Source organism: Tiliqua scincoides, chromosome 1 (assembly GCF_035046505.1).
Source record: "Tiliqua scincoides isolate rTilSci1 chromosome 1, rTilSci1.hap2, whole genome shotgun sequence".
In the NCBI taxonomy this organism is placed as follows: Eukaryota; Metazoa; Chordata; class Lepidosauria; order Squamata; family Scincidae; genus Tiliqua; species Tiliqua scincoides.
In genome coordinates this window covers 250041721-250052787 of record NC_089821.1, presented here as the reverse complement: position 1 = coordinate 250052787, position 11067 = coordinate 250041721, and the positions used below count along the sequence as shown (strand labels likewise).

Below are 11067 nucleotides of genomic sequence, written 5' to 3'. Positions count from 1 at the left end.
AGATTTGACACTGGGTTATGTATGCATTCCTCGACTCAGTGCATATGACTTGCAGCTTGTGGGATTTCTTGCTCCAACATGCATAACTTTACACTTAGTGACATTAAACTGTATTGCTTGCTTTTTATCCAGTTTGGAGAGGTCCTTTCACAGGCAGGTCAGGAAATTACTGTGTTGCTAACCCAACCTACCTTGCAATTTTGTTGCAAGACTAATGCCACTCTGAGCTCTACTTTCAAAGAGGATATAAATATATACCTTTTACTTGTCATTTGTAACACTTGTACCAAGTGAGATAAAAGAGAATTTGCTCAAGTCAATCAACCTGAAGCTATCAGGAAAATTCTTATTCTTTGTCTGTAACAAAGAAATGGATGGAGTAAAAACAAATATCACCCGAGTACCCTAAATTGTCCAATGTACAACTTTGGCTAAGTTGTCCAAAGTGTTACTGAATTATGGAAGATAATTTTCTTTAAATTCTTCAGCCCTTATATGAGCTTCCTTTAACTGGTGCAGTAGCAGAGGCAACAGCCTCTCCATAGCAAATGGAGAAGAGGAATCAGTTCTGCTTGTTTTGCTGTCCCTGAAAACCTTGTGCCAAAGAGCCTGCCATGTTCACAGGAGCAACACTGACACAACAATACTGATGACTCTCCTGCTGGGCTAAGAGCTTCAGCTTGAGCACCAGAGTGAACAGCTCCCATGTGCTAAAAGCTGCAGCCACCTTTTAAAATGACACCACCATGACCTCAATAAGAGTTTTCTTTCTGCAAGCTTAGTTAACACAGACTATTTAGAAAGGAACATCTCCTTGATTTAATTTCAACAGTGTTTATTTTCTCCCAATAAGTTAGGATTCCTTTGTAAATTGTGGTCCATCATAAATAGGAAGCAGCTTTGATAAAGCAAAATTTACATCACCTGGCATGCTTTCATTAGGCAGCTTGTACCTATGCCACAAATCACTCTCACTGGTGTTTCTAAATAGTTGTTAAGACTTCCTGCGATGCAGATACATTCATCACTACTCCGTGAATCTATAGTTCTTTTGCAGTGAATAATCTCATCAAATCCTCAGGATTCATTTTGTAAAGCTGCTGTTGAATAGCTGATACTCTCAACCCCCAAAGTTGATTAAGATATGTGCACAAAATCTGGTGACATCATCATGTGGAAGATTTATAAAAACAAAAAATACCCTCCCCTCCATCTTTAGGCAGTCTTTATATAGAGATTTATATAGATATAAGCATGTATGTATACATATGTGCATGATTCTTCCCCCTACCCCCCACAAAGGTGTGAGCAAATAATGAGCAAGATTTGTGCAGATTAAGGGTCTTCATCCATCAATGGAATTTCTAGAAAATAAAAGAAAGAGTTAATTGGGTTTTTATAATAAACTGTCTGAAGGAAGGACCTGTAATTTTATTTAGTGACAACATTTCATCAACAGGGCCACCACTGCTAGGATGTTAAGGCACAACTATGCATGGATTTAGGCAATCTGTTGTATTTTGTTTTTGTTTTATGTATGGCAGAGAAATCACAGTAGATGATTTCATGCAACCACAGCAGGTGACTTCAGGCAGATTTCTTTGACAGGTTCAAAGCATCTTGAAATCTGTTGTGGTATGGTGAAGCAGGCCTCCAACTATCCCATCTCAGATCAATTTTCAGCATGGAATGAGGATCCAAACTTGACCGCTCGATTCATCGCTCAACATTTGGCAAACATTCAAGACTAATTCAGTGGTCATGGGAATTAGGATGTTGCATAAAGCCATCCAATGTGAAATGGGTTAAGAAGCTATCAAAATGTTAGTAAACCAATTATTTAAGACTTGCTAAAATCATTTTGGCTCTGAAGCTCATCGAACGTTGAATTCAAAAGTATTGCTTCTTTTCCTTTTAGCTCATTTATGTAAAATATTTTAAATCTAAACTAAGTTAGAGTGAATCAACTTTATAGTAAGTGACCATACTAGCCTGCTCTCACTCATCATGGATGGCCAATACCACCTGGCTATTATTCACTCTGTCTTTTCACTCTGCAGACTGAGCACAAAGCAAGCTATTGTTAGCCTCAGCACATTAAAATGCACACGCTGACACCAGGAAAATCAATATTACAACATGGTAATTAGATTGTTCTTTTAGAGAGGTAATGGGATACTTGGCAGATACTATGTTGTACTGAATCAAAATAACATTTGAGTTCCTTACCATTTATTTATTTATTTATTTATTTAAGAAGGAAAGAAAGAAAGAAGGAAAGAAAGAAAGAAAGAAAGAAAGAAAGAAAGAAAGAAAGAAAGAAAGAAAGAAAGAAAGAAAGAAAGAAAGAAACCATGTCAGGGCTCATGAAATGAGGCACGTGTATTTTCATTACTGCCCTCACACTCACAACCCAGACTGCACTGCAGATTGTGTGCATATTTGTACAGATGCAACTTTTCCTGATGTTTGTGAAAAAAATCACCAAGCATTCAGTTTGTGATGCGAGTATGAAGCTAATTAAATTTTTGGTGGTATTGAACCATTGATCAAAGAAGAAAACTCCCCCCCCCCACTTTACGATGAACCTTAATTATGTAATGCACCTTTGCTAGAAGAGGCAGAAATCATCATTAAAAATAGTTTGGTAGTACAATCAAACTTGGAGAGCAGGGATGATCACTGTTGCTCAGTGGCTCTGTCAACAATGTGCAGTAGTAAAGTCATACACCTAATGCTCTCCTGCTATTAAGGAATTCTTAGACAAAACTCGTGGTGGTATTTGATGTTGTCATTAAAACTTAGGGTGGCAAAGTTTGTTTCTTTTTTAAAGTCACAAAAAGAAAAAACCAAATTTGAAGCTAAAATCAGTTTCTGTTTCTCCCAAGCAAAATCTCAGGGTTGCTTCATATAGAAAAAACCAACATTAAAGCAAGCCCACACAATGTTCAAAAATCAAAATTACCATCTGCAATGTCAATACTCGGGCTGGTAGATGCTACGTCCCCAGTGGTGCTGTTGTTAGCGTCAGTTCTCTCTGAGATAGGATGCGCTCCCATTTGACACACAGAAGATGTGTACAAACTTTGAAGGAGTTCAGAAGAACCTGAAATGCTGTCACACGTATCAAATTCAGCTGGCAACCTGTCCAAATCCTCTGGCCCAGGATAAGCTGGAGGGTTTTGATCATCTTCCTGCAAAACATACCCCTGGCCTGCAGGGGACACACATCCAGGTGCCAAGGCATTTAAGCCACTGCTCACAGCTTCATCATAGGTTGGCAGCATGACAGGAACACCATCGACCACCACAAAGTCAGGAGCACTGCTACAGCTCTCCTGGGCACCTCTGCATGGGAACAGAAAGAAGGAGAGCAACTGTTTGCAGACAGTTTAATATCATTTTCTGGCAACAGACAGGTTTCCCCAACTACAACACTTCTTAATACTCTGAAATGGAGCAAGTGCATTATTAATATTTGCTTCTAAGATATGCAGGAGTCTGCTGTTACAAACAGCCATGTGCAGTTTATCATAATCAACTCCAGCAAACCAAGATATGTTTTAGAAAGGGAAAGCAAACAGTTGGGTGGCATAGATAACAAATTTTCTGCAGTTCCTTCTTCTGCACTGTGAACATCAGCCCACAGTAAGATTTCCAGAATCACAGAATACAACTCAGGGTGCGAAACCCTAGTTTAAAGTCTAAATATCAATTTCGTCAAGGCTAAGATTACCCTCCCTGCTCCTTCCTTATACTCCTTTCCATGGCAGCTTCCTACTTCTGGAATGCCCTTCCACCTCTCATAGTCTTCTTCTCTGTTGTTACCAATCCAAACATCTTCTTGAGATGCATCTGGTCATTCTAACTTTACCTGCCTGGCCCACTTTTCCTTTCCTCACTAAGGTGCCCCCTCTTTATCTCGTAAGGACATCTTCTCACTATTGTGTACAGCTTCTAGGCATTAACAAGCCAAATAGCAAAGTGCATCTTATTCAAATGGAATGACTACTAGTAGTGGGAAAACACTCAGCATATTGTCACTGGGGTCTCAGGCAAGTTGTATTATATACTATGGAAGTGGAGGTGTAACATGCAATTTTGCCCTTAAGTGAGATAAACGAAATACAGTGGCTCCTTCTCATCCTTGGGCTGATGATATGCAGATCTGACTCAATTCAGATCACAAGCCCATGCTGGAGGGCCTCAGAGGACATTCACATCCAGGAGGAATTCTGAGAAGCACTTCTGGTTTTTTGGCAAACCAGAAGTGCCTCTCAAAAGCATTCACGAGGCCTTCTGAGGCACAGAGAAGCCATGCGCAGCCTCCCCACATGTCAGAACACCACCAGATGCGGCCAGAAGGCACTTGCAGTCACATTGGAGGTTCCCTGAGCCTGCCCCATGGATTTGAATACTCATGGACTTCAGTATCCGCAGGGGGTCCTGGAATGGATCCCCCATGATACTGAGGGTCCACTGGATAAATGGGAGGACTACCTTGTTCTTCAGCGAGAGCTCTCATGTGTGGGTTGTACCCCTGACATATTAAGCTGCCTTATTGGTCCATGGCCCATTGGTCCATGAAGTCAGGTCATTCGTCCATCTAGTCAGGATCTCTTCACAGTTTTAGGCAGAGATCTTTCCCAACTCTACTTTGAGATGTCAAGGACTGAACATGGGAACATGCAGCATGAAAAGCATGCATTCTACCGCTAACTGATGGCCCCCCTCCCTCCCAGTGACGAAAACAGTATGAATCAAATGGAAGACAGAACAAATGCTGTGGTGTTGGAGTACACAATCTCCTTCTCCAATCCCAAATCAAGCTCTCAGTCACAGGACCAATTACTTCACTGCCAACTATTTGGGGTAATCCAGACAAAAAGCAGTACTTACCTTGGAAGGAAGGTTGCCTTAAATTTGGTCTGGAACATTCTGGCAAGGATAACTAACAGAAGCACCAGGAGAACACTGGTGGCAGTGAATGCCACAATCTTCCATGTTGTCAGAAGAGTTTCTTGTGTATTCGGCCAGGTTTGTTCTGTGACACAAAGAGCAATAAAAAACCATCATGTTAGATCATTATACTGTTTACATTTTGTTAGGACTAGAACAGTTCAGGTTACCTTAAACTTAGTTCACCTAAGTTTACCAAGTTACCAAGTTACCTTAAACTTAGTTCAACTACATGATATACAAAACATGACACACTGTTCTCTTTACTTTGTATATTTATTATGCCTTTAAGATCTGCAAATATAAGCAAGGTGTCAAAACAACTACAATGTAAGGAAAAATCAAGTTTATTTTTGATAAAGTATTAAAAGACAAGATCAGTTCAAAAAGACCCTGCCTCCTTTATTCACAATTGCCTTAACATTTAACATCTAATTTTCATGTCAATACTGAATTCTTAGGTGGTTCTTTTTTTTTTTTTTTACCTGTCTTGACACAATATACTTGATATGAGGGAAACCATTCTCCATACTGGCAGGTGATATATTTATAATCATTGGTGAGAGTGTATCCAGGGTCACAATAGAACTCAACCACAGTTCCATGGTTGTAACGCTCACAAGGCCGCGGATGGCAAATGTAATCTCCATGGGTCACCATAGGAGGTAGAGGACAAACTTGGACAAAAACATAATACAAAGGTGAGTTAGTTACAGTAGTGTCTTTTAGCTCTACAACACTAATTCATATAAACTTAGTGTAACATTTTATATAGCTTTCTATTCTGCCACCCCACTACACAAAATCTTGCCAGTATACAGCACCATATAAATGACATTAGGAACCAATATACTAACAACAGTGGTTCTGATTTTTGTTCATGATAGTTTTCATTCCAAAATAATGTAATTAACATGACACAAAACCAGCAGACTACCCTGCATGTCAAAATGCCTCATGAAATGCTATGCGGCAAAGATGAGATTGATTTTATTACAAATGACAAAAAAGGTCAGGGCAGAAGACTAAGCTCCTGGTATCTACTTCAGCTCTACCTCTTGGAATTCTGTGGCAGAGCAGTACCCACACATGCAGAATTTAGCACTGACTTCCATTCAAGCAACAGATGGATAGCAGCTGCAGATCACCAACATCAGAAAGCTCAAGTAAGTGTACAAGGGGGGGCCCCCGTATCTGTGGAACCTGTATCTGCAAATCTGGCTCAACATGGGTTCTGCACCTCCAAAAGCAACTGTAGTTGTGTTCTGGTCCCCTCTGGAGGGCTTTCTGAAGCCTGCAGAAGCTACCCGTGGCTTCAGAATGACCCAGAGTGACAAAAAAACCCCACTTCCGGTTTCCTGGGGGAAACAAGAAGTGATGTTTTTATGCCTTTTAAGGCATTCTGAGGCTTGGTGAAGCCCACCAGGAACTCAGAAGTGGTGTTTTTTTTGGTCTCTTCGGCCATTCAGAAAGCCCTCTGGAAGGGACCAGACTGCAGTTCTAGTCCCCTTCAGAGGACATAAGTGGCTGAAAATGGCTTATCTGCGATTTTCGGTATCCACGGGGTGTTCAAGAACAGATCCCCCAAGGATTTTGAGGCCCCACCTGTATGCAAGTTTTACTGAAAAACCAACCAGTAAATATTTACTTCTCTGTTTCAGTTAAATATTGTTGTACCTGCTAAAACTTGCTATTGTCTATTATTTGGATGTACATCTGCAAATGGATGGCAGCTTCCTTGGAATGAATATTTTACAAAAAAGATCAAAACACAAAAGTACTCCCTAATGCCTAATACCACACTTAAATATATCCACTAGTGTGAAGGAAAGAATTGTAAGTGCAATTCTGCACACATTAAAGTACACATCCATGTCATCAAATAAACAGATATGGAACAATCAACTAAAGTTAATCTTGTTGATTTCAAATTTGCGGAAAACCTAACTTTGAATGGATTTTATTCTACATCTGCAACATATATGTGGAAGGAACAAAAATGGACACAGAGAAGAGTGTTATGAAAAGGATCTAGTCTTTTACTGTATGTGCTCTAGAAACCAATTAATATGAAGAGGAGAACCTTCTGGTGAACAGATACTTGAATCCCTCACTGTTTATATACTTTCCAAATCTGTAAGCATTTTATTTATACTACAGTGAAGAGAGCATTTCAGAAAAGAAAAGTAGGCAACTGAAGTCTGAACTTTTATTAGCATTTTAAACATACAAATTACATTATTATTCACCATCACATCAATCACGTGAAGTAGATAAATACAGCAGTATTCCTATTTTTCAATTTTTAATATTGTTTATGGTATTTTAAAGAGAACATTCCATATACAGGTGCAACCTATTTATCCACGGATTTTTTATCTGAGGATTTGTCTCAAAGCGAATCCGGTGGGGAGAATTCAAAGTCGCACACACCTTTGCCTCCTTTGCCCTGCGCTGATTTCTCCATTCGTTTCAAGGCAGTCCAAAACACTGCAAAAAGGCTTAGCCTGGCTCAGGCAGGGAATAGCCCTGGAGCCATGGAAGAGGTTCCCCCAGTGAAGGAACAGTAAGATTCCTGGAGCCCCTGAGCCAGCAAAGAGGCTGAAGAGGGGAAGGTGTGGGCAGAAAACCTCTGTAGCCAGAGCACATGCAGCAAGGTGGAGCTCTCTCTCTCTCTCTCTCTCTCTCTCTCACACACACACACACACAGGGGCAGGTTCCGTAGCAACAGGTTTGCTTTAAAAAACCCAGGAAGTGTTTCCCAATTTCCCCCCCTTCAGACAGAGATGGTGCAGGCTCCCCATGCTCCAGCCTATGGAAACAAAACAGCCCAGCAAGCAAGTCTTCCCAGCAAGCCAAAGCATGAGATTTAGGCTACAATCCGATCCACACTTTCCTGGGAGTAAGCCCCATTGACTAGAATGGGACTTACTTCTGAGTAGGCAGGCATAGGACTTAAAAGTTCAGCATCCCACCTGTGAAAGAAGAGGAGACAGCTGCCCACGGGGAGGGCTGAGTAGGGAGCGGGGGAGGGGGAGGCGATAGTGAGCAGCTGCCTTAGTTTCCTTCCATCCCCAAGTGTTAGACTGCAGCATATTTGCGTAACTCTATGCAATTTAGCACAACGCATTTTTCTTAATTGCGGCGGGTCACTCACACGCATAACGGAACTCATGCGCATAAATAGGCTCCACCTGTACTCCATATTACCATTCAAGCTGCTTCACAAACCTTGCACTGCAATCCCAGCCTGAATATATCAGACAACTTGTAAGAGGGGTTTTGACTTTATTTATTATTGTGAAGGGCAACCCATAACATTTTGGAAGTCAGACCATCATAGAATGAAGTTAGTCTGGATACTGAGCTCCCATAACCTACAAGGCATCCCACAGTAGCTCTGGGAGTGTGGACTAGTAAGGACTATTTTCTCCTGAATGTAATATAAGGACTTCACAGATCACTGAGCAGAGGCAGTGAATCTTGTCCTTTTTGGTTCACCCAGTGCATGCTGCTAGCTATTTGATGATTAAAGTGTGCAAAAAGAAATTCTCAATGATACATGTGGCTTTCAACATGCTTTTTCCTAATCTGATCTTTAGACAGGGGCTCCAAACTTTTCAGCCAGAGGGCTGCATCAAATATCTGGTATGCTATCAAGGGCTAGAAAAATAAATAAATATTAAATATTAAATTTAAATACATTAGAGACAGAACTTAGATGAATGAATAAAGGAATGAATGGCTCAAAGTTCCAGGATTTCTCCAACACACACCACAGAAATAAAGCACACACTCAAATGGACTCCCATTCCCCCACCCCACAAGCAGCTTACTTATGTGTACAGGAGTAAATATCTCAGAACCAGCACATCACAGGAAACTTCCAGGGTGTGTTCTGAGGGCCAAGGAGGCCTCCCTGACCCTCTAGAAAGCTTTCTAGGGGAAAAACCAGGAAGAGATGTTTCCCTGAGGGTCAGGGAAGCTGGACATGGCTTCCCCAGCCCTCAAAACACCCTTCCCCCCCCCATTGCATTTGGTTGAGCAGGCCAGAGACCCACAGAGGACCAGAGGCTTGCCACAGGCTGCATGTGGCCTCTGGTCCAGGATTTGGAGACCCCTGTACAAGTATAACCTAATTATCCATGGATTTTTCCACCTGCAGTTTTATCTTAACGCAATGAGAAGGGTCCTTTAAATTAAAGGAAAAAAGTAGTTTAATAGTCTCCTTAATGCGAAAGAGGGCAGCCAGCTGACAATCCATCAATTATTCACTCTCGAGGCACTTAGAACAGCTTCAAGGCAAGCAACTCCTCCCTTCCCCCTGAGCACTGAAAGGAACATAATCACTTTGCATTCTTTCTGTGCTCTGGGTGAAGGGAGGGGGTTGATTGAAGCCTTTCTAAGCACTTGGAGAGAGACTGATTGATGGATGGACTGCCTAACGACTCTGTCTTACATCACAAAGGCAAGCAAGGCTGTTTTTAAATCACCTAGCAAAGGGACTCTTAGATGGGTAGACTGGGTAGATGGGACTAGGAAGGCAGCTCATCTAAGAGAAGGAAACTCTGACCTCAAACCTCCACTGCCTTGTGGCTACATCCAGTTCTGGAAAAGGCTTCAGGAGTCAACCTCGAGGCAAAATCAGGAGCCGGAGTCCCTGAGGCAGTTCATGGCTGAACACAGTCACATTCTGGCAACTCCTGCGACGCCGCTGGAACTGACCGTATTGGCTTCTGCCTTTCCATTGGACCATTCCAGCAACGTGGAGAGGGGGGATTTGCTGCATGGGTAACAGCCTATCCTCCATACCTTCTTTACCCAGGCTTCGCGCACTGGAGAGGACACTCCAACTTTGCCATACGGCGTCGGCACAACACGGGAAGCAGCAGTTACCGGTTATAAGTCTTTGCTCGATTGGCATAGAGCATGACGCCAGGGGCTGCTTCCGACGGTGGGAGAGATCATTGCATCTCACTGGGCAGCTACCGCCCGCCTTAAGCTGGGCAGTCCCCAGCCAGTAAGGTGTTGCCTCGCCACGGTCCGTTAACCTCATGGGGTGCGTGGGGTTTAGGGTGAAAACCGACAAGCGGATCGACAACTCTGCACCATGCAACAGAAAACAGAAAACTACTGCCCTAAAGCTGGGCACCTGGAGCAAAGGGACATTGTTTTTCAAATGAATTTGCATTAATGAGATTTCTGCCATTCAGTTCTGGGAAGGGAAACTGGAACCCTCGCTAATAACAAGACTCAACATATACTATAATATGGCAAATATTAATATTTTTGTAAAATTGTATGTAATTTATTTATGCTATGAAATTTCCTCTTTTCTTTGCTTTGATTTTTGTTTTTATTCACTACTAAACAGGGGAAAAGATAGATTTACAATAAGAATATAATCAGCAACAGATAATTCAATCGATATTGCAAATTTAAGATTTCTTTTTCCACAGTACATTTAATAAGTGTAGGACTTTTAAGAGAGTACCTAATTGTTTAAATTTGGTAGCTTCTACAGCTTAATGTGATCCTGTGACTCAAAAGGACTTACAGCCCAATCCTAGTCAACTTTCCAGTGCCGATACAGCCATGCCAATGGAGCAAGCCCTACATTCTGTAGTGAGGAAGCTATCATGGAGACCTCTTCAAGGTAAGGGAACAAATATTCCGTTTCCCCAGGGCTGCATTGTGGTTGCATCTGCACTGGAAAGTTGTTTAGGATTGAGCTGTTAATCCTATATTCATTGACTGAGCTCAGGCATGACCAGCCCAACACCTCCTGATGCCAACCACTGCTTTGCCCACTCTCTAGATTAGAAAAGTGCACAGGAGAAGAGAATGGAGGGCTACAGCAGCAATGCTCAAGCCCCCACTCTTGTCTCCTTCATGCTTCTTCTTCTGTTCCATCTCCCCTCTTCTCCAATCCAAAGAGTGGGAGGATGACAAATGGAGGCAAGTGGACACACAGAGTTAGACGCCCCCCCAATCTGCTGTTGCCTGAGGCAGCCACCTCAGTCGACCTCTTCGATAGGCTAACCTTGACTTCAAACATGCTAAATAAAGCAGGACTTGTATCTTGAACATGTGCAAATTGCTCAATGG

The 11067-nt window shown here is 42.0% G+C and overlaps 1 protein-coding gene across 1 annotated transcript in view; it reads right to left on the bottom strand.

The window, feature by feature from the left end:
* Window positions 1-874: 874 nt before the first annotated feature.
* Window positions 875-11067, bottom strand: part of SUSD4 (sushi domain containing 4) — a 122348-nt gene continuing 112155 nt past the window's right edge. Inside the window, exons 3-6 of the mRNA XM_066611679.1 lie at window positions 5445-5636; window positions 4900-5044; window positions 2966-3348; window positions 875-1364 (exon numbers count right to left, since the gene is read on the bottom strand). Of these exons, the coding sequence (XP_066467776.1) occupies window positions 1336-1364; window positions 2966-3348; window positions 4900-5044; window positions 5445-5636 (749 nt within the window). The 3' untranslated portion in view covers window positions 875-1335. The remainder of the gene's footprint in view (window positions 1365-2965; window positions 3349-4899; window positions 5045-5444; window positions 5637-11067) is intronic.